Genomic DNA, 21,937 nt, shown 5'->3' with positions numbered 1-21,937 from the left:
AAGACCACATGAACCAGATCAGCCATAGGAATGGCTCAGTTATGAAGACAAACTGGGAACCAACTCAGGCACGATAATAACTCCAGGTAATCTTACACAGAAGAAATCATTCCCTTTGGGTTGGGCCTGCCAATGTCCTGCTCTGCTGCCCCCACTTGCACCCCTAGACTCCGACCTCACTTTCCGTTATGATAGAGCTGCCTAACAATGGGGCTGGTTTTGCGGGCTGCACATCGTGTTGCTAATTTGCCCTCCTGTATCTGCCCTTGAATTGTTGGTAGCTTAAAATCTGCCTCCCAGCCCTGACTTACCCACAAACATCCTTCATCTTCATTCCTGAGCATCTCCAACCTGGAAAGCTCTGAAGATCAGGGATTGGCGTTGGTATTCCATTTGTTTTTAGGATTTAGGCAAACATTTAACAGAGAGATCTATGGATTTGGGTTGTGAGTCAATCTATGGAGGTGAGGACAGGGACCTGAACAAGTGAGAGGGATTCAGCAAGCTGCACAACCTGGCTTTCCCATGGTGTTGTAGAGAAAAGGGGACAAGGAAAACTTGAAATCAAGAGGTAACAGCATGTTTACTGTTGTAGTGCTTGAGAACAGCATCACAAAAGTGGCAAGATCTTTGGTTGCCTGTGGTGAGCTGTTGTGATCTCAAAAGGTTGCTCCTGCAGGGGGATGAAGCTGGACCAGGTTAGATTCCCTCTACTGCCACAACGCCTCTGGAGTCTTCCCCATATGCCAGGTCGAAGTCCAAGCAGTTGTTTTTAGCCAGAATGTTCTGAAAAGATCCACCACCACCTTTGACACAGCAGATCTTAGAGCTGTTGGCAGCTTCCTGGCAAAGGCTGCCTTGTGGAAGGCTCTGGCTGTCACGAAGCAGGAGTTTCTCTTGACCTGATGCTTTATTGGCTTTAGAGAGGCTCCTGCATCCCGGCCCTTCCATTTTCAGATTGTCAGGGAAGGAGAAGAAAACCAAGGTCATCACAACCACCACAGTAATTGAGCTTGGGGAAGCTCTGCTTCTTCTGCTGCTGTTGCTGCTTCTGCTGCACCCAATTTCTGGCCGTCCTCCCTCAATATCCTGCTTCAAGCTACCCCTAAGGAAAGGAAGGACCCAGGAAAGTAAGAACCGCCTTGCTGGACCATGGCAAGGTCACATTCACATTATACTTTTAAAGTAGTCTTATTCCACTTTAACAGTCAAGGCTTCCCCCAAAGATTCCCGTGAACCGTAGTTTGTTACAGGTCCTGACTTCATTGACCTACAGTTCCCAGCACCCTTAACACAGATCTCTTCCCAGGATTCTCCTTGTCTGTTAAAGTGGTGCTTTAAATGTATGGTGTGGGTTTCAGTGTGAGGAAAGGATGGAATAATCTGTTTAGTGTTTTCCAGTTTTAAGGTCTGCATGAAAATTCATACAGTTCCATGTACATTGCACCCAACTTGCATTTTTTATAGGCAATTGTGCTTAATCTATGCACACACACCCAAATCTAATCTAATGAATTACAGTACATTATTTTCACTATTACAGCAATTTTTGTGTGCAGCACCGCAGAATCCGAAGACAGCTGCATTTCAAATCACCTAGTGAACTGAAGTGCACATAAGGTAGGTTTGCATTTATTTGCAACTCAAACCAAATTCCACAACTCCCCATCCCCACTAAGGAACTCATCCTTTCATAGAATCATTGAGTTGGAAGGGACCACGAAGATCATCTAGTCGAACCCCTTGCAAGGCAGGAATTTTTGCCCTAGGTGGGGCTCGAACCCACAACCCTGAGATTAAGAGTCTCATGCTCTACTGACTGAGCTATCCTTAACCCTTCTATGTGCTTTCACAGAGTGCTCTCTAGCTTACAAATACTTACCTGTCAGTATTGGAGATTTGGATTTCTTTGCACCTGTGTCCGTTCCAGGCACAGTATGGATCTCGCGTTGCAATGCAGTCGGTACAGCTTTTGTGAATGCCACAGTTGGCCATTGATATTTGAAGGACTCCTTTGGCATGTCCCACATGCAGCATTCCCTGACAATGCGCAAACAGAGATGTTCCATTACTATTTGGAACCCATTAAAGGATGACAGGCTGAAGGTCTGGTATATAATTAAGTTGTGGGAGTCATCGTAACAACAGGCACCAGGCTTTAAAAAGTCAAATCAAAATGTAGTTATATAAACATTTAACTACAAGCTACAGGGAGGTGTTTTGGCCCTGCCTGACAAAACATCAATGTGAGTTAGACAGAGGTGTGTGTTTGCAACTTCCGGCTTTCTGCTGTGGGAAATTGCTGCCTCGCACACAAATGGACCCCAGCCATGCCAGTAACCCAGGGCTAATATGGGAGTAATTAGCCCTGGCAGACTCCCCAGGGTAGGGGAGGACTGTCTCACAGACCCGCAGATAGCCTGTGATCTGTTGGCTCACATCAAGGTGCGAGCGGTAGGGGCGCTGGGTCTAAGAGCACAGCATGGCTGGCACTCTCCAGAGCCACTCCTACATGCAAGGACACCTGTTTCTTAAAAATTCATAAGATTTGACCAAAAACAGGCATATTCTGGACTGAAGGAGAAAAAGGAAACAATCTGCGGAACTGCACAGTTGGTGGTGTTTAAGTTTGGACTTCAAAGAGATTCTCATCATGGTGTTTTGATTTACGGAGGTGATCGGTACATACTTTCTTTATATCTACATTTGCTTTTATGTGCTGAACCTCATTAGAGAGATCTAATTTAATTATTCAGCTGCGCAGTTTTAATCGGACTTGACAAAAGATAAAGGAGCGGCCAAGATGCTAGCTCTCACACAGGATAAAAAAGAGCGAATTACTCCTTTTTTCGAGGGAGTAGGAAACATTTGTTGGCTGATTCTACAACAATCTGAGACAATAATTTGGGAAATATCCCACAATATACAGTGAATCTGTTTGCATGCTTTTCTTCATCATGGGCAAGAGAGAAGGCGAAGCGGGCGTCTAGCAGCCCCCCTCCAGGGCCCAGAGGTGGGTCTGAGTGGTCCCTGGAAAAGCTGATCAGTCACCAAATGATTTATATCTTCATTGCTACATATGTTAGCGAACAGTATGCTTAACAACATAACAACTTTGGAATACTGGGTCATTAAACTTCAAGCAGCAGGCTTGGACAACAGCCCAGACTGGGAGATATTTTATTTATATATATATATATATATATATATATATATATATATATATATATACACATACATACACACACACACACACACACACACACACACACACACACACTGTACTCGGCAGATGGAAGGATACATGGCTGTTTAACATGATGAGACTCGATCAGCCTGGGACTGAGGACTTTGAGAGAGTTTAAGATTGGAATGTGAAAAATATGAGAACAAGAAGAAAGCAGAAAATATAATCATGTGAGATGATTGCTTCAGAAGTCCAGAATATGGGAAGTCCGTTTGAAATTTAATAATTAATAATTCGGATTGTAATTTGGTGTTGTTTTTTCTTGATTTGGATTATGACTGGATTTGATTTGTTATTAATTGGATGTTTTTAATGGAAAACTATTATTATTATTATTATTATTATTATTATTATTATTATTTTAAAAAGGCAGATGTGTGTGTTTGGCAGCAGGGCAAGGAATCAGGGCACCGTACTCTGCCCAACAAAACCCCAAACTCTCAATAAGGTAACTAATACATACACGTACACACACACACACACACACACACACACACTGCTCTTTTTCTAGGAAAAGAGGTGCCAGAACTCACCATGAACACATGCAGGTGAAGTCTCTTGACTGCTTGGGAATCAGCTCCCTAGGATTTCAGTCAGAAATCTTTTCCCAGTCCTCACTGGAGGTGGAGGTGCTGGAAACTGAAATTGGGGCCTTCTGCACATGAAGCATTGTGTCCATTCACCACAAATAAAGTACTTTCTACTCCCAATGGTTTTTGGATCAAGAACTGATATAAAGAGGAAGCTGCCTAATAATGCCTCATCAAACCACTGGGCTCATCCAGCTCACTATTGCTCCCCCTGGCTGGCAGAAATTCTCCAGGGTCTCAGACAGGGGACATTGCCTGCCCTACTGGGGATTGAACCGAAAACCTTCTGTATGCAAAGCAGATGCTCTGTGGCTGAGCTACAGCCTTTTAAAAGCTCGCAGCTCCAGTCTCTAGCCAACAGAGCCTTCCTACCTCTTCAGGAGAAAGCAGCAGACTCCTGATCGCCTCTGGCCTCACAAACAGCAGGATCTCCTCAACAATGTATGCCTTGTTGCCAACGATCACTGCTTTGTGAATGATGCCCTGGTCTGTGGAAAGTAATGGAAGATGCCGAGGTGTCAAATTAGATACGATGGTGGCGGAACAGTTTGTTGAAATACAGGCCTGCCCTCCTCAAATGTGTGGTGGGAGTCCAGTTATGAGAGCTAAGGAGACAAGCAGGTGAGGGAAGCTGAACTCCACTCTGCCTTCAGTTCATTCTCACTTTTGCTTTTGGAGGTTCACCTGTGGCAGGTGACAGGTAGTCAGCCTCTGAGATTTCTACTTTTTTAAATTGAAAAATTTGTGATCGATTCATTCCGCCTCAACAATCAATCTATCGTTTTATTTGCATGCCTCTTTCCTAAGTTAAAACCATGCTCAAGGCGACTTATAATATATATAAAAATTACATAACGGCAAAACAGAACAAAAGTAGTCATGAACAAGAAATGAAACACCAAAGCACACGAGCAGATTTTACAATTGCCACATCAGTTATAAGTTAAAAAAAAAGATACAACAACAGCAATAAACACGCCCCCCAATCCAAACAATTCCTACCCTAATATATAGTTAAATGTCACAGCCCTCATTTTTACCCCTTATTGGGTCAAAAAAATAAATAGTTCACAAAGCTCAATAGTATTATTGTTATTATTATTAAAATTTCTGTACCACCCTTTATCCGAGGATTACAGGGCAGTTTGCAATATAAAAACACAAAAAGACATAACAAAAACAATAAAACCCAGCCCCAGTTTAAACAGCCATAGATTGTTTGATGAGCCAAAGGCCCGGGGAATGTTATTGACTGGTGCCAAAATATAGGTAACAAAGGGGCCAGGCGAGCCTCGCTGGGGAAAGGATCCTACAAATACAGTAACTCAATCTCTACTACTGGAGCATAAAAGCATACCTGTCCCAAGAAACATCACATAGTAGGTCCTTCCCAAGGAGTTATGCAATTCGTGTACCGTAATCTGGGTGTATTTCACATTTGGCTGCACCAGTAGAGGTCGATTATCGATTGGCTGAATTTTTTCATCCATCACATAGTGCTGTCTCATGAAGCTGTGGGTGTTGTGTGAAGTGGGGGTGATGGAACACTGCAGGGATAATGTGAAAAGAGCCGGAGGTCAGTCCAGCATCCTGTTCTCACAGTGGTCAGCCAGGTGCTTTGGGAAGCCTGCAAGGAGGACCTGAGTTCAGCAGCACTCTCTCCCCTTAGTTGAAATTCCAAGCAACTAATATTTAGAGGCACGATGCTTCCAACAATGGAAATAGGACACAGACACTATGAAGAAGCCCAAACATGATAAATGACAAAAAAAAACCCTGCCTTATACTGAAGGAGACCAAGATGATAAGGGTCTGGAAGCCAAGCCTTATGAGGAACGGTTGAAGGAGCTGGGTATATTTAGCCTGGAAAAGAGGAGACTGAGAGGAGATATGATAGCCATCTTCAAATATCTCAAGGGCTGCCACACTGAAGATGGTGCAAGCTTGTTTTCTCCTGCTCTGGAAGGTAACTCAAACCAATAGCTTCAAGTTACAAGAAAGCAGATTCCGACTAAACACCAGGAAGAACTTTCTGACAATGAGCAGTTCAACGGTGGAACAGACTTGTACTCTCTTTCACTGGAGGTTTTTAATCAGAGGTTGGATGTCTGTCTTTAGTTGAGATTCCTGCATTGCAGGGGGTTGGACTAGATGGACCTTGGGGTCCCTTCCAACTCTAAGATTCTATTATTCTACTTTTCCTCCACTGTTTCCAGGCACAGGCCATGCTTTAAAGCTCCATGTCTGAGCACCCTGTTCTTTGCTCCGTAGCTTTCCTCCCCAAAACCCGCTCTTTAAAGCTCAACTGGAGCAAACGGCAATCCACAAAACCCCAAATAGACGTTTGCTCCAATTGAGCGCTAAAGAGCGGGTTTTTGCAGGGAAAGCTCCGGGGCAAAAACACCACCAACAACGCTTGGATACTGAACTTTTAAGTGCGGACCTGTGCCAGGAAAGAGCAGAGCAAAAGATAAGTGTGGATAAGCCGAGTCAGATCATTGGTCCTTCTAGCTCTCTACTGGAAAATCCTATACCAGATTGGTGCCCTCCAGAACATGCTGGACTCCAACCCCCGTCAGACCCAGCCAGCATGGCCCATGGTCAGGGATGTTGGATGTTGCGCAATAGCTCTCAGGCAGGCGTCTTTCCCAGCGCTGCCCAGAGATGCCAGGGATGGAGCCTGGGACCATTTGAGAGCCAAAACAGGTACTCTACTACCAAGTTACCAGAATAACAACAGGCAGTGCTTTTTTCAGGGGGTACCTTAAGGGGACACAGTATCGGAACCTCTTTTTTGTTGTTAAAAAGTGTGGGACATATCTTCACTGTAGCAGTCAAATACTGTAAAACATTTGCTGTTTCCTAGAGTGGACACCCAGGGGAATGTTGCTCCAGACAGGGAGAACTTCCTGTCATACATGCTCTGGACCACGTTCCCCCTGTGTGTGACCAGGTAGATGAGCATGACACTAGCAGACCCTATAAAAGGGCTAGTCACAAAGCCATCTTCCTTTCGTTGGCTCTTTTGCTGCTTTTTTACCATCTTCTGCTGGCTCATCCTTACAGAGGATGGAAGCCACAAGGTAGAAAGTCTGAGGCCTAGCTCAGACTTCCTTTCTCTACAACTGTAACTGCAACTGCAAGATAAAGCCAGCCTTCAGGACAAAACTGTGAACTGAATGTAAGTAAACTTTACCAATACTTTTAAAAGAAGACTGTCGCGTCATTGTTTTTAAGAGGGAACTAAAGGGGAAATTTACCAGGAACAATCCAATCTGGACAAGCCAGACTGGATTGTTGAACTTATATGATTCTAGGGAATCCATCAACTTGCTTCCAGATAAGGGATAGTGCTCTGCTGCTAGCTCACTCATATGAGTGAGGAGGGATAATATTTAATCAGTATATCCTCTGCTACTATCCACAACATTTCCACAAAAAGTGTGGCACTTATTGCAACAACTTCATGGTGAGTACTGGCACCTATTTTTCTAGAAAGGAAAAAAAAAACACTGATAAGAGGACTTTGAAAACACCCATTCTACTCCAGAAAAACAACAGCTCCAAAAATGGGGAGAAAGGAGAATTTTGTAAGCATTCCCCACCAGAAGCTCATGTTCACCTGGTCCCTGCTCACACCCTTCTAAGAGGGCTTGAAGCGATACTCACACTGCCAGGGCGAGGGTCTGGGACCTCCCCCTCATAAGGCATCCATTGGGAAAAGCTGTTTTGCTCTTTGAATTTCCCATCATCAAAGACTTTGTTGATAGCAGCAAGGCTGAAGGCACAGACTGCCGAGCTCCAGAGCTCTCCCACTTTCCTGCAAAGAGATGGGCAAGTCAGCTGCACCACTAGAATGAAAAGGCACTCTGCAAATGCTCAGAGGCACTTATCTTCATTACTGTTTAGTGCGCTGTGGGACCAAAGAATGGATTCCAAGATAGGGATGGATGAATCTGATGTTGCTTTCTCACTTTTCCAGTGTGAAAATCAGCTTGTCACCTTGTTGCAATGTGTGTGTCAGAAACCACATGTATGTCCAGCGCTCACATGTATTCATACATACACTACCAAGCACTGGCGCCAACTATAGGGCACCCACAATGCAGGGCTCTGACACAACTTCCGGTTTCCAGGTCAAGAGAAAAGTTCATAAAGGGGATCTCTTTTCATATGAAGTTATGCCAACCTTTACTCATGCCACAATCTACGGTAATAAACCACAGAAAAAGTTCGGATTGACACACAGCTATTGACAATGTCCACATCTGTTTGTGAATTTTTCGAAGTCCACATAAAAATTGTCTGTAATTAGTACATATTTCCCCAAAGAGATGCATTTTCTTTTTTTGCAAGAGATTTTCACCTATTATGATTCTTTTTGTACATTACTTTCATAAATTTAGGCATCTAGGCACACTTCCCCAACATGGGCATTTTCCCACACTTTCCCCCCCTTTTTCTTTTGAACTGCATTGCAAAATTCAGAGCAGTGCAGATTTCAAAGGATAGTTGTGTTCCAGTTCACCTGCTGTTCAGTGAAGTGCAGATTAGGCAGGTTTCTGTTAAAAAGGGGACGTGAGCCAGATCTCTTCTCCATCCTTATTTTGAGCAGCTACGGCACAAAATAGCCCTGGGTACAATGAGTTGTCGCAGCCTTACCACTGAGGAGTGAAGACAGCGTAGAGAACTGTGTCACCTCCATGATGTGGAAGGGCAAATACGTGCTGAATGACACTGTAAGGTAACTGCCCCTCTGGGGTGCAGGAGAGAGCAGCTTTTACAAATGTCGTCCATTTCTTCTGCAGCAACTTTTCTCCTCCAGCATCATTCTGAAGAGGATGGAAAAGCAAGACCATTGACAAACCAGTCATCTCTTATTTCCTCCCCTGGCCCCTCCTGATCTCCCTCCCTCCCTCCTACCCACTGCCCTCATGCCCTTTTGTTGTTGCAGCATCTTCATTTCTGATGTCCAGTTTATCTGTGAGACTTAACCCCTTTCTCTCTGTTGGCCTTCAGGCGGAAGACAGGGGCAACCTTTTAAGGAACAGGCCCTGGGATTCTCTTATGGCTCTTTGGGTAATCACGATTGCTGTTTTTCCTCTATTAATCCTGCTATTGTTCTTGCTTTCTTTGTGCTCGACTGTTTTCATAGAATCACAGAATGGTAGAGATCCTGGGAAGGGAAGAAGCTGGTGCCATCACCACCCTCCAGTCTCTAGCTCATTCTTCCCAACTCTAGTTATGCCTCTCTGCGATGTTGTACCTTGTGGACAACCCTGTGATATTGACCTTGAACTGTTTCTCAGTTTTGCTGCTGGTTCCTGGTTTGGCCTATGTGGATTCCCTGAACTTGCCCTTGCTCTGTTCGGAGAGTGCTGCACTGGAAGCCCTGTCTTTGCTTGCAACTACTTTTGCCCTGGCTGCTGTCCCCAAACACCGCAACAAAGGCTTCTGGGTATAAGTAAGAGAGAAATCTTTACTCAGGTGTGCAGTAGGCACGGGTCTGACAGTAGGCTCAGGCATGGAAGTCTCATTACAAGAATTTAAAAGCAGGTTCCAGTTTTCATGACTGGACAAAAGCAAACAAAGATGTCTCAACAAGCTGCTGTGCCCTTCCCACCAAGCTATTAAGGACAAGGCATAGCAAGCTTTATTCATGAGGCACTTTCTCCCCTTACAGGAAAGGTGTACTTCAGATGTGTGCTTCATCAAGGTAAGTGTGTCTGGTCCCATCAACAAAGGCAGCCCCAGATTCTCAGTGATGGGATGGTGTTCTGCCACCCCAGCTCCATCTCAGTCACCCCTCCAGCTTCTCCAAGTCCTTCCCAGTTCCCCAAGAGGTTCTGATTTGTGGGAGAAGTGGTGTGCAGAGCTAGTGGGTCTGCTTCCCTCTCCCTAACAGCCGGAGTAAAGAGACAGAACCTCCGACCTGAGTTGCCACTCCCTCCACCTTCACCACCATCTGCCTGAGGCTGCCCACTCCAGGCCCGACCCTGTTGAAACCTGGGGGTCATGGCAACTTTCGTGAGAAGATGAAATTCCTGAGACTGGGGCCCCCTGGAGAATAACATCCTGTTTGAAGAAGTGTTCTCATTTATTGGGCCCTGAATCTACTTCAGGGGGATGGTCCTCAAGTTTGTAGCAGTATGAAAGAGGAAAAATTGAGTCTACCCACCACTGCAGCCTTACTGTTGCCTTTTCTTCTAAATGAAAAGTCCCCCCAAATGCTTGGTCTTTCCATTATATTAGCATAATTAAAATTAAATTCTGGCTCCATTTCCTTCCTGGGAAGCTGTCTTTCCCAATTCCAGATATGCCAGGACAAGAGGCAAGGGACAGCCACTCTGCACTTGCTCACATCTTACTCCTCTAGACATTCAAGGGTTAAAAAAAGAGGCCAAGCAAGTCCCAGCTCAAATGTGCCCTTGATTTTGGAGGCAGCTCACCTTGCAAATGCGCGCCACCCTAGAAACAACCACCTTTTCCAAGTAGTTGAATTCCTTTGCTGTTTCCGAAAAGAAGAAATAGATTTTCTGATCATCTGGGGCAATTGGGATGTTGATGGAGGCCACAAACGTTGCATCAGCTGCAGAGGGAAGCCACAAAAAGACCAGACATGAGATGCCCTTCACCCTCTCAATTCATGACCCCACTGGCGTGAATTCCAAAGGGAATGCTGGTTGTTGAGGAGATGCATCTTCTCCAGGCACCAACCTGTTAACTGTCAGGAGCCAGCCAGCAGTAAATCACACTGTGCAAGTTGGTGTTAACTCTTTATTAGCAAAAACAGGATCTGTACAGAAGTGTCAGGCCTAATGAGCACAACAACCCATCTCTGCTAAGTATTGGCCCCATGAAGCAGTTGCTGAGACTGAAAGCTCTCACCTCCCCACAGCTGTCTAAGTCCCTTCATCTCCAGGGTTTATTCCAGGCAGTCAGAGACTCTCCTTCACACTTTTCAAGTTTCTTCAGGTTCTGGGAGACAAGTGGGGAGGGGAGCTTGTTGCAGCAGAAGGGGGAGACACCCATGGCCCTTCAGCAGCTGGACTCATCTCTGCCTCTTGGTTCCCCCCTGCCCTGCTTCATCTTCTGCCTCTATTCTGGACTTCTCTCTGTTACAGATTCTTCCCGCTCACTAAGCCCTGTTGCCTCCTCAGCTTCCGACACCTCCTCTTCCCAGTTTTCTCCCTGTGAGCACTCATCTTTGTCCTACCACAACTCCCCGGGCTCTGAGCCTTTTTTCCTTGGTGGTTCCCCAGCTGGTTCCTCCCTCCATTCGTCTGCGTCCGACCAATCCATTAACGTATCAGCTGCCCAGGTGACCAGGCAGTGGTGGGCAGTGGGAATCACTGGACTCTATTTGGATGATTAAGAAACTTTCCACTCCCTCAGTGCCCCAAACCTGCTCTTACATTCCATCCACTGCTCTGTCTTCAAAATTGTCTTGCTGCCCAGGGTACGAGTGATGATAGGGTCTATCCCTTGAAAGTCATTCTTGGTAGCTGCATAAAGTTCACCATCTGCAGAGTAAAGACAGGAAAGAAGACGGTTCTTACCCAGGAACAGTTCCTGCTTTCTGGATTTCTGGTAATACACTGCCCCCATTTTTACCCTGGAGATGCTTGGCTATAGATCTTGGCAGCAAACGTGCTTTTCTCAGCTTGATCAGCTCTTTCCCCAGGACCACTACACAGATATGGCTCATCCCGTTTTGCCACCAGAGGCAAAACGAGAAAGCGTGCCCTGCATATGCCATATGCCCCCCCCTTGCCGCCCCACAAGTCTTGCGGCTGCAGCGAGATCTCAAAGGGCTCTCATAATATTTTATGATGCTCTTGTGAGATCTCTTCCTAGAAGGTGCTGCAGCTGCTTCTCTAGTGGAGACAATAGTGTGTGTGTGTGTGTGTGTGTGTGTGTGTGTGTGTGTGTGTGTGTTTTGAGGAAGGCCACCCTTGGATTCCACTGCCTGAGGGGGCTGCCTCAGACTGCCTCATGGATGGGCTGGTCCTGACCCTACAAGTTGTATCTCAAAGTGGGCAGCATCTTGTCTCCAGTGCATATCCATGTGAAAGGCACCTGCATGGATCTGTGCAATACACAGCTTGCCACTTCACACACTGTTGTTGTTGTTGCTGCTGCTGCTGCTGCTATTTCTATACTGCTTTATATTTTAAAGAGAGAGAAAATCTCAACGTGGTTGACTACACATCATAATATCAAATGAAACAATCCAGAATAAAACAAATTCAAGCTTCAAGGAAAATATTTCAGATTCTTCTCTGAGTGTTATTTTGCTTTCCCCATATTTATTTGCCTACTTGATTTATATAGCTGCCTCATTGCAGAAGTGCTCTAGGAAGCCAGTGGGGTGTAGTGGTTAGTGTTGGGGCTAGTCATATATTTAAATAAGAACAAATACCCTTCTAGCATTCAAATAGGCAGGAGACAGTCCAGGGGTTTCCCTCAGAAGGATGCTCTCCAGATGTTTAAGACTACAACTCCCACCTGCCCCAGCCAACACAGATGATTTGTAGTCCAAAAACATCAGAAGGGTGCTCAGTTGTGGGAGGCTGGAAGAGAGCCTTTGCAATGAGTCATGGGGGCAGGAAAGTGGCTCAGGAGGGGGCATTAGGGGGTGCTGCAAACATTCAATATCAAAGGAAGTGAATCCCTTCCCTTTCCAGATGGCTCACCAATGAGAATTGCTGTGTTCTTATAATTGTTAATATAGGGGGCGACACCTTTCCCATCCAGGAGGCGGTGGTTGCCGTCTGCATCAGTCACCACAGCAAATGTTTGTAGGTCCTAGCAAGACAGGAAAAGGAAAGGGAAGAGACAAAAAGGAACAGAATGTATGGGATGGTGTGCTTCAGAAACCAAGCGTCCCGATTGCTGCTGAATTTGGGATATGTCATTTCCTGCTAATATCACGATGCATAATTATATCTGTTGCATTTTGAGCACGGGTCTTCTCTTCCTCCAAGGAGTTCAGGGTGCTATATGTTGGTCCCTTGCTTTGTTCTTCTCCTTCCAACAATTTCGTGGTTAGGTCAAGAGGGAGTGCTCAACTGGTTCAAAGATGTTCAGTAAGTTTTGTGGCTGGATGAGGCTCAAACCCAGATCTTCCCAACCAAGGGCGAATCCTTTAGCCACATGGGCTCTATGTTTGGAAGATGGTGAGACTGAGCTCTGACTAAACTCTGACTTTTATTCCCCTATTACAGATGGGGGAGATGAGGTATGAGCAAGAATGGCTTGCTTAAGGTTTGTCTAGCAACTTCATGGTGAAGCAAGATTTGGACCAGGGATCTCCGGTCTTATGGCTCAGCCTCTCAGTCCCTAGGCTACTCCAGTTTCAGGGGTGGGTAGGTGACATAAAGAGTCAACTTCACAGACACCAGGTGTTTTATTACTGACCTGCCCCTGGCACTACCCATGGCTTTAGATAACCCAGGAGTAGGCAACCTAAGGCCCGGGGGCTGGATGCAGCCCAATCACCTTCTCAATCCGGCCCGTGGACGGTCTGGGAATCAGCATGTTTTTACATGAGTAGAATGTGTCCTTTTATTTAAAATGCATCTCTGGGTTATTTGTGGGGATAGGAATTCGTTCATCCCCAAAAAATATAGTCCAGCCCACCACATGGTCTGAGGGACGGTGGACCGGCCCACAGCTGAAAAAGGTTGCTGACCCCTGATATAACCTCTTCATTCATTCAATATGGAGACTGAAGTTGTTCTTTATTAATTTATGAATTTTCTTTTGCATATACGTTTCAAGACAATTCATCATATGAAGCAGAAGTTAAAATAGTTTTAAAGACTGTATGAAAACAATGGAATATGAGTTTAAACACAATACTAAATCAACACCCATGATGACAGGCACATTTTCACACAGCTAGAAAAGCTTGTCTTCAGCTGTTTCTGGAAAGCACAGGTATCTCAGCAGGAATACTGTTCCAGTCGTGTTTGTATAGAATCATAGAGTTGGAAGGACCACAAGGGCCAAACCCTTGCAATGCAGGAATCTTTTTGCCCAATGTAGGGCTTGAACATACGGTAAGATAAAGTTAAAGGTCAAGGACCCCATGACGGTTAAGTGCAGTCAAAGGCGATTATGGGGTGGCGTGGCCCTCATCTTGCTTTTCAGACCGAGGGAGCCAGCGTTTGTCCACACACAGCTTTCTGGGTCATGTGGCTAGCATGAATAAATTGCTGCTGGCGCACGGAGGACAGTGACAAGTGCCAGAGCTCACGGAAATGCCATTCACCTTCCTGCCGCAGTGGTACCTATCTATCTACTTGGACTAGTATGCTTTCAAACTGCTAGGTTGGCAGAAGCTGGTACAGAGCAATGGGAGCTCACCCCGTCACACGGATTCAAACTGCCAACCTTCTGATCAGCAAGCCCAGGAGGCTCCGTGGTTTAGACCACAGCACCACCCATGTCCCCCAACCCCTGACCCTGGGAATAAGAGTCCCACTGAACAGGACCAGTCACACTGAAGGCCCTTGTCATCCCCCCATCTCTCTCCCCCAGGAACTCACAATGTAAGTACAGGTGGGTTTGAAAGCATACGTCCCGCAGATGTAAAGGTGTGTGTCGTTCAGTTGCACCAGGACACGGATAAAATTCAAGCATTCCATCTGTGGAGAAGAAGAGGGGGAAATCAGGATTCAACTTCCAGGTAACATTTCTATCCCAGAGGAGGCTTCCACTGGCAGGTTGTTAAAAAGCATGAAAAGCCAGCCCCCTTCCTGCTCTGCAAGCTCAAAAGGGATCTTGAAGGTTTCAAGGGATGGTGGATCTATTTATTTAGTCATAGAATCATGAAGCAGCAGTGCAGCTAGAAGATTTTAGAGCTTGGATGTAATAGCATTAGGTTAGTACTGCTCCAGAACGTGACAAGACAGCCTCTCCTGCTCATGCTGCTGAGGCGAGCACTGGAGGAGAAGGCTGCTGTGGCAACTGCCGGGTGGGGTGTCTGTGGAAGAGGAGGTGGCTGTGGCTGCAGGAGGGCTGCGCAGGAGGTGGGCTGAAGAGGAGGAGAACGGTGCAGTCCTGGGAGACCAGATTTGCCGACTTTCCCAGCTGCCGCCCTGAGGCTAGTACCTCACCCAGACCCATGAGTGGGCCAGCCCTGCACACCACATTCTTAGGTTGTAAAACTTCCCTTATCCGCTACCCCTCACCCCATTACCTCCTGTTTGCCTTTGAGTTTACAGATGTCCTTTATGTCCCTCATGGGGGCCCAGCGTACCTATTACAGGAAAAGTGGAAGAAGGGAGCTTTAGAGAAAGATAACAACAACAAGGCTTGTTGCCAAGAGTGCAAATGCTCAGCCTTAAGCTAACACATCTGGGATTTTTTTTTAAAAAAAATACTGTTTCAGTGTTGTGTTTATGTATACCGCTTCGAGTTCTCTTGAAAAAAAATAATTAAGTGATTTAGAAATGCTGTTAAATAACCCAATACATCAATAAATAAAGACTGCCTCTATTTACCAGCAACAGTCTCTGTATTCAAATAAAACGCTAACTAAGTTGACAGAAATGGCAAACTGTTGGGCTGAGCCTTCTGCCTGCATGCAATAGGGATGGATGAAGCCATCTATTTTGCTTTCACTCTGTTTCTTACTTTTCTAATCTTAAGTTCAATTCTCCACATTTCTGTATTGATTCGTGCTTTATTTTTCTGAAGTCCTCACAAAAAATGCCAGCATTTTAGCGCAAGTTTCTCCTAATGCACACATTGTTGTGGGCAGTTTTGCCTAATGTAATACATTTTGTATGTTTACATACACACACAGACACAGACACACCCACACCCACCCACACACATATACACATACACATACATTTTGCAAACAGTTCTCCTCATTGACACTTTTTGGCTGCAGAACTACATTCCGAAATTCAGAAAAGCTTGAGTTTTGAATAATAGTTGTGCTTCAGTTTGTGCATTGTTTGGGGCAAGGTGTCAGTTGAGTGGGTTCACGTTAAACTGTGAACTCAATTTCTTCCCCATCCTTGCCTTTGCTCTTTCTCTCTTCTCCCCTCTATGATAAATTTGGATATTCCCTGGTGTGACCACACCACAATTTTTTTTATTGCACATCATACCAGGACTATAAACCAACTATAAGCTGTGGTTTCTTTCACACCCGGTTTGGATGGCAAGCACACAAGCCACAGTTTCCTGGTTGGGGTGTCTAACAGCAAACAATGGTTTGGCCAGGGTGAGGGCTGAAACGCAAAGAACTCCAGTGCACATGTAGGAAACCTTTTCAGAAAAGGCTTCCCAACATCTCTCCAAAAAGTGGTGGGTGGGGGAAGACAAGGGCTGTCATCTAGAGGAGGGCTAACCAGAAGACCACCCCAAGTCTCCCCCCCCCCCGCACTTCTTATTCTGAATTGCCGTTTCTTACTCACCATGCCCTTTTGGTTGTTGATTTTAGCTCTGGCAGTGTCAAGAGCGACAACGGTGTCTCTGGCTCCCACATAGAGAGTTTTCCTATCTGTGCTCAGGACAAAAGTGGCACAATCTGTAACTCCCTTTTGGTGGTATTGTGCAATAACTGGCCGAGGGTTCCCTGGGGAAGGGAAAAGATGTTAGGTACATTTTCAGCAAGCAATGCCAACTGACCAGGGGGTGGGGGTGGGAGGTAGATAACCTGGCCTGCTTTTAACCAGAGAGCCACACATTTTGGATGGACTGGGTAGCCAGTTCTGGTTTTCAGTGGCTAGTGGAGCTCAGCTTTCTTGCTTCCCGGTCCCCAGAGGCGAAGTCAGGCTGTGCCTTTTGTTCCTTGATGCTGAAGGTGTCTTACGGGGCTGAACATTGGGTGGTCTATAGGGGTGGGTGATATATCAATATATCATCCAAAAATGGTCTGAAGTCCATATCATGATATCGGTTTCATAATTTTTGACCTGGCTATATATCGTGAATCATGGTGCTTGCATGTGTGTGTGTGCTATACCAAAATCGCAATGTGAGATAAACTTTGAAGCCAGCCAGTGCCTTTACATAGCTCTGTCCTTATTTCAGGCACTGTGATATATCGATGCATCGCAATGTTTAGTTGGTGATATATATCGCAATGTTGAAAACCACATATTGCCCAGCCCTGGTGGTATATATGTGCATATGCCGCACCTCCGTCCCAAACATGGACAGTGTACTCGGTGCAAGACATAGCCTGGTGCCATTTTGAAAGAAGCACCTTGAAACCTGGCAGTTAGAGGGGCATGTGCCACCCTCAAGCGCTGGCTTTGTTAGGGCAGTGTTTGTGGAACTGAGTCACCACCTTTGGAGCATGCACTTTAGCTTCCTAGGATTGATCATTTGGTCCACAGCCCTTGCAGTCAGTGAGATATTGCAGCTTTCCAGGACGATGTCAAGAGTCCAAGTTCTGGACGATGTCAAGAGTCCAAGTTCTGGGCCACCTCAAACTCCACCTTTCCATCCCCCAATACCAGTGCTGGCATCAGACTGGGAACCCTATATGGATGCTTGGGGGCTATGGAGGTCTCAGAGGGGGCGATGAAACACTGGGTGGACACTCTGGAAGGAAGGAAGGAAGGAAGGAAGGAAGGAAGGAAGGAAGGAAGGAAGGAAGTGAAATTGAAAAGTCGCAGGGTGGATCTGAGTCTGGGGTGTCATGCATTCAATGTGCAACTAGGCACTGTGGAGGGAAGATAATGGGTGGCAGCAGCGCAGGTGCAGTGCAGGTGCTGCGTTGGTGTCTGTAGCTAGCAAAAAAAGGGGGATGTGTTTCATGCTGAACAATCGAGTTGCTATAAGCAAATTCCACCAGGGGGAGCAATGAGACCCATTTGCTTTGTTGGCAGTTCATACAACAGCACGTTGATACCTGTTATGAGGTTTGTTGGGGGTGGGGGGGGGGCAGTGTCAATCTGAATGATGCCTCGGGTCATTACATTTGAAGTAACAGGTTTGGTAGGGTTGCCCTATTTTAAAAAGTAAAAACCAGGACACTCCAAAAGTTGTTTGACTGACTTGCCCAAGATCCAGGACAAAGCACCGCCTTTCGGAAATTCGACCTGGATGTCAATTCTGCCTTTGAAATCCCAGTAATGTCTGGGAAAATCCAGACGTAGGGCAGTCCTAGGTTTGAAATCTCGCTCATCTCCTTCCAGGCACCCTTTAATATCTCCCCCAGAGTGCAGCTTCTGCCTCTGTCTTCCTGTGAGTTACTCACTTATCTGGATGTCTTGCCTCGGAATCAGATTCATGGCCAGAGCGGTGGCAAATGTCAGGAGGAACCCGAAGAGGCGTAAAGACTGTTTGGGGTTCATGGTTGTCAATCAGCAGGTGGTCGCTGGGATTTCTGCAAGCAGGAGAAAGGCAGCTAACTTGGTAGCTATCAAGAAATTCAGAAGAAAATAAGGAAGAAGCCACCTCTAAAAAGGTAGCAATGTGTTGCTACCCTTCTGAGGCCTAAGGGTTCCCTATGGCTAAGCGAGCCTTTCATCAGCTTCATCTGCTGCACCAGCTTGACACATATTTGGATTAGGCTACCCTGGGTGGCACTGTGATCTAAACCACAGAGACTAGGGCTTGCTGATCAGAAGGTTGGCAATTTGAATCTCTGTGACGGGGTGAGCTCCCGTTGCTCGGTCCCTGCTCCTGCCCACCTAGCAGTTCGAAAGCACATCAAAGTGCAAGTAGATAAATAGGTACTGCTCCAGCAGGAAGGTAAATGGCATTTCCGTGCACTGCTCTGGTTCGCCAGAAGCGGCTTGGTCATGTTGGCCACATGACCCAGAAGCTGTTTGTGGACAAACGCTGGCTCCCTCAGCATATAGAGCGAGATGAGTGCCGCAACCCCCAAGTTATCCGTGACTGGACCTAACGGTCAGGGTTACCTTTACCTTTTACCTTTATCCTGCCACTATAATCTAAGGGTTAGTGATCCTGAGACTGGACTACTGCAGTGTGTTCTATGTGGAGCTCCCCTTGGAGCTTGGTCTGGAAACTCTGCAATTCCACACTTTCCAGTGCATTTTTCAATCACTTTCTTTATTGCAAAAAGTGTATTTGTTGTTTAAGAGTTCCAAACCTTCCTTAATTGTGCAAGCTGAATCTGCCTGAATGTGATTGAATCCCACATGGAAATAGCAATATGCGAGAAGCGACTGTGGAAACTCACTGACAAACGAGTGTCTAATGCTCAAATTTCTCAGAGTGTTGATGCTGAAGGTATACGTGCCAACATCCTCAGAGCCCTAGAGAGAACTGAGGAAGATGAATCTCAAATGTCAGGTGCAAAGATCCTGAGGGACATAAAGCACAGTTTGGAGGCTGGTATTTTGTGTGAAGTCTGGAATGATATACTTGAGCAATTCAACAGCTGCAAACTAAGAGGGCAAAGTGCTCAAGCAGAGCGTTTCATGGCCGTAAACCTACTGAGAAGTCTTGGAAATGTTCTTCAAGAAATATGGGGCTGTTGCTACAAGACTGCAAAGACTCCTAACGAAAAGTACAAATCAGCAAAAGACAGAAAGCCTGACGCGACTATGCTGCTGCCTATTGCCTACGGATTCAGTTACAAGGTTGTCCTCAGATCAAACAGTGACAAAAAAACCAAGGCAAAATACAAGAAAAAGAAAATTAGGGCAAAGAACCGCTCCCCTAACAGCTAGTGAAAATCAGGCAAAATATACACCAAACAAAAATGCTAGTCCCTAGAAGCATTTAGAGGAAAGAGAGGTAAGCAGGTGAGAATCATTTTCCAGCCAGACATTCCAATGATGATAAAATACACTATTAAAAAAAACCAAAATATGGGATGGGCCAGGCATGGCACCTGAGGGTACAATGGGTGCCACACTGCAGATCCTAGGAATGCCCTATGGAATCTTAAAGACAACCAGTTCATGGCAGCAGGATTTATGGCTCCTATGTAGACCTCTCCTAGGTTTCCAACTCTTTTCTATGAGAAGCTCAAAAAACCCTCTCGATTTATAAGCCTCTCAGATGCCACCCACAGGACTCAGGAGGGGGGGGGATTTAGTAGAGTGGATGCATATGAGACCCCTGGAAAATCTTACTGAGAGGAGACTCATAATTTTGCTTTGCCAACCAGAACGAGTTCTCAAAGTGGAGAGAACTAGCAAGACCATCATCTACCAGAAGGAATAATAAATCAGCAGTTAAGTGCACAGAACAGGGAACACTTACAAGGAAGGTAAATTGATATGGAAATGGATTGGGGGGGGGGGGCGGGAACCTGTACTCCTGCAGGAGAAATCCTTCTTATCCCAAACATGGTGTCTGATGGAGGCCAGGAGAATTTCCAGAGTGAATCTAGAACCTGATGTTTTGGGGGAATAAATGGAAGTCTCTGGAATAAATGTAAAGATTCCTGCCTCCCCTGCTCATCCTTTAAATATCAGTTCTCCAGGCCCCCACATCCCCTTTGCCTATCCTCCCCAGGTTCAATTGCTCTTTGCCCAGTTAGGCCATATTCCTCCTCACCACTATGAGCTGAATAAAGAGAATGAAATCCACTCTCAACTCAGAGTATATTTCAGGCCACAAGGTCTTCTCCTTCACCAGCACTTCCCCTTCCCCCAGGCTCATGTTTCTTGTTCTGACCTCTCTCAGCAAGCCCCAACCCTTTGGTGCTCAGCTTGTCTGTGACATCAAACAATGGCAACCAATAGCATCAGAAGTCCCAACCCTTTGGTGCTCAGCTTGTCTGTGACATCAAACAATGGCAGCCAATAGCATCAGAAGTTAGGAGAAACAATGATTTTTTTCCTTTTTGAATGGTTGCTAATCGCCCTGGTTCAAATGGAACCCTTTCCTATAATTGCGAATTCAAATATCCGTATAAACTGGCGGCACTGGATGTGCATGGGCCTCTACATTTGTATTCGAAATTGAATCAAACCAGGTATTAAAAAAAGTGATCTCTAGTGCAGTGACTTCTGTATACATTAAAGAGCAATTTGCCAAGTTTTTGGTACGCTAACAATCCCAATTAGCTAGATCTTCCAAAAATAGGTTACTGAGGCCCAGGCTGTCGTTAGGAGATGTGAAATAAGTTCTTTATTTTTCAATTCCCTATCAGTGTCCACTCATAAAAAGAGCTAAAGAAGAAGGTGGATAGGCTGCCTCCTTTGTTTTTATATGAAAACCCATTGTCCATAGCTCTTTAATTTTGGAACAATCTCACCACAAACGCTTCTGCTAAGGGGAGAAGCAAATGACAAATGCTTAAAAAAAAAAAAAACGTTTTTTTTTACCACACACACATACCTCCAAAGGCTATTAGAAAAAAAACAAGCTGAGCAACCTGATATTGCAGATATTTGGCCTGTTTTAAAAGGACCGAGATAATTGATTGGATTTTAAAACAAAATGGATCAGGCTGTAAGTGTCCCTTTGATTAAGCGCACTAAAGTTTTAAAATTGTGATGGGCTGTGGTGGGAGATCACATTGAGGGGCACCATGGTGCTCTGGGCCTCAAGTGAGGCCTGGCCAGGAGGGACTTGAGAGAATTGTTGTTGAGGTAGTGAGAAACACGGCTTTCCCCCTTGCGTGAACTTTCCAGAATTGAGGTGGGTGCCATTGCCATTATAAAAAGAACAAGGGAGGTGTTCATGGGGAGCTCCAGCACCTCTTTTTCTAGAAAAATAGCTCAGGTGAGAGATGTCTTTGGAGGTGAGCTTGTTCATCATTGTGTAGCAGCGCTGCCCTGAGATCAGGGTGAAGGTATTGACCAAGAAGCCCTGGCAGAGCCCAACTGCCCCTTCACCTTGCAATTTGAGGCCTTCCTCACAGACCCTGAGAACGAGAAGCCTAAAATTGCACACCACACCTGATATCTGGCAAGCTTAGTGGCTGCAGGTAGTGGAGGGTGGGGGGAGGACTAAGGGTTTAGCTATGCTTTAATGCTCAGGGTCCAAGCTTTCCTCCCCTCTTTTTTGACTTGAGTTTTCCCCACGAAAAGCTGCTCTTTAATGCTGAATTGGAGCAAATGTCAACGTTTTGCTTCCGGAACAAAGAAGGGCACTCAGATATGGAGCAAGGGCACTCAGATATGGAGCTTTAAATTGTGCC

The 21,937-nt window shown here is 45.7% G+C and overlaps 1 protein-coding gene across 4 annotated transcripts; it reads right to left on the bottom strand.

Moving 5' to 3' along the window:
- Nucleotides 1-564: 564 nt before the first annotated feature.
- LOC309330347 (semaphorin-4A-like) lies at nucleotides 565-20,480 on the bottom strand. 4 transcript variants are annotated; one of them, XM_081841879.1, is made up of 15 exons: nucleotides 20,436-20,480; nucleotides 19,019-19,095; nucleotides 18,068-18,196; nucleotides 16,275-16,435; nucleotides 15,044-15,103; nucleotides 14,391-14,489; nucleotides 12,534-12,645; nucleotides 11,253-11,360; nucleotides 10,287-10,426; nucleotides 8,500-8,669; nucleotides 7,507-7,657; nucleotides 5,195-5,384; nucleotides 4,210-4,325; nucleotides 1,883-2,040; nucleotides 565-1,105 (listed from the first exon to the last, which is right to left on the bottom strand). In XM_081841879.1, exons 3-15 carry the CDS (start codon nucleotides 18,162-18,164, stop codon nucleotides 700-702), a joined length of 1,968 nt encoding a protein of 655 aa, XP_081698005.1. In that variant the 5' UTR covers nucleotides 18,165-18,196; nucleotides 19,019-19,095; nucleotides 20,436-20,480; the 3' UTR covers nucleotides 565-699. The 4 variants fall into 4 exon arrangements, with proteins under 4 accessions (XP_081698005.1, XP_081698004.1, XP_081698006.1 ...); XM_081841878.1 differs by lacking the exon at nucleotides 19,019-19,095 and having other exon boundaries at nucleotides 18,068-18,230; nucleotides 20,436-20,472; XM_081841880.1 differs by lacking the exon at nucleotides 19,019-19,095 and having other exon boundaries at nucleotides 18,068-18,197; nucleotides 20,436-20,454.
- Nucleotides 20,481-21,937: the final 1,457 nt, after the last annotated feature.

This window comes from Podarcis erhardii (assembly GCF_964252035.2).
Source record: "Podarcis erhardii genome assembly, chromosome: 15".
Classification (NCBI taxonomy): Eukaryota; Metazoa; Chordata; class Lepidosauria; order Squamata; family Lacertidae; genus Podarcis; species Podarcis erhardii.
Note: the sequence above shows the minus strand (reverse complement) of the source record. Positions and strands in the feature narration are given on the sequence as shown.

Excerpts from the sequence above, each read along its gene's own strand:
- LOC309330347 (XM_081841879.1), bottom strand. The coding sequence starts at position 18,164 with ATGAACCCCAAACAGTCTTTACGCCTCTTCGGGTTCCTCCTGACATTT. Across the intron at positions 8,670-10,286 it reads GGGTGGCGCGCATTTGCAAG|AATGATGCTGGAGGAGAAAA; the intron begins GTGAGCTGCCTC and ends CATCCTCTTCAG. Across the intron at positions 4,326-5,194 it reads TGTGATGTTTCTTGGGACAG|ACCAGGGCATCATTCACAAA; the intron begins GTATGCTTTTAT and ends TACTTTCCACAG.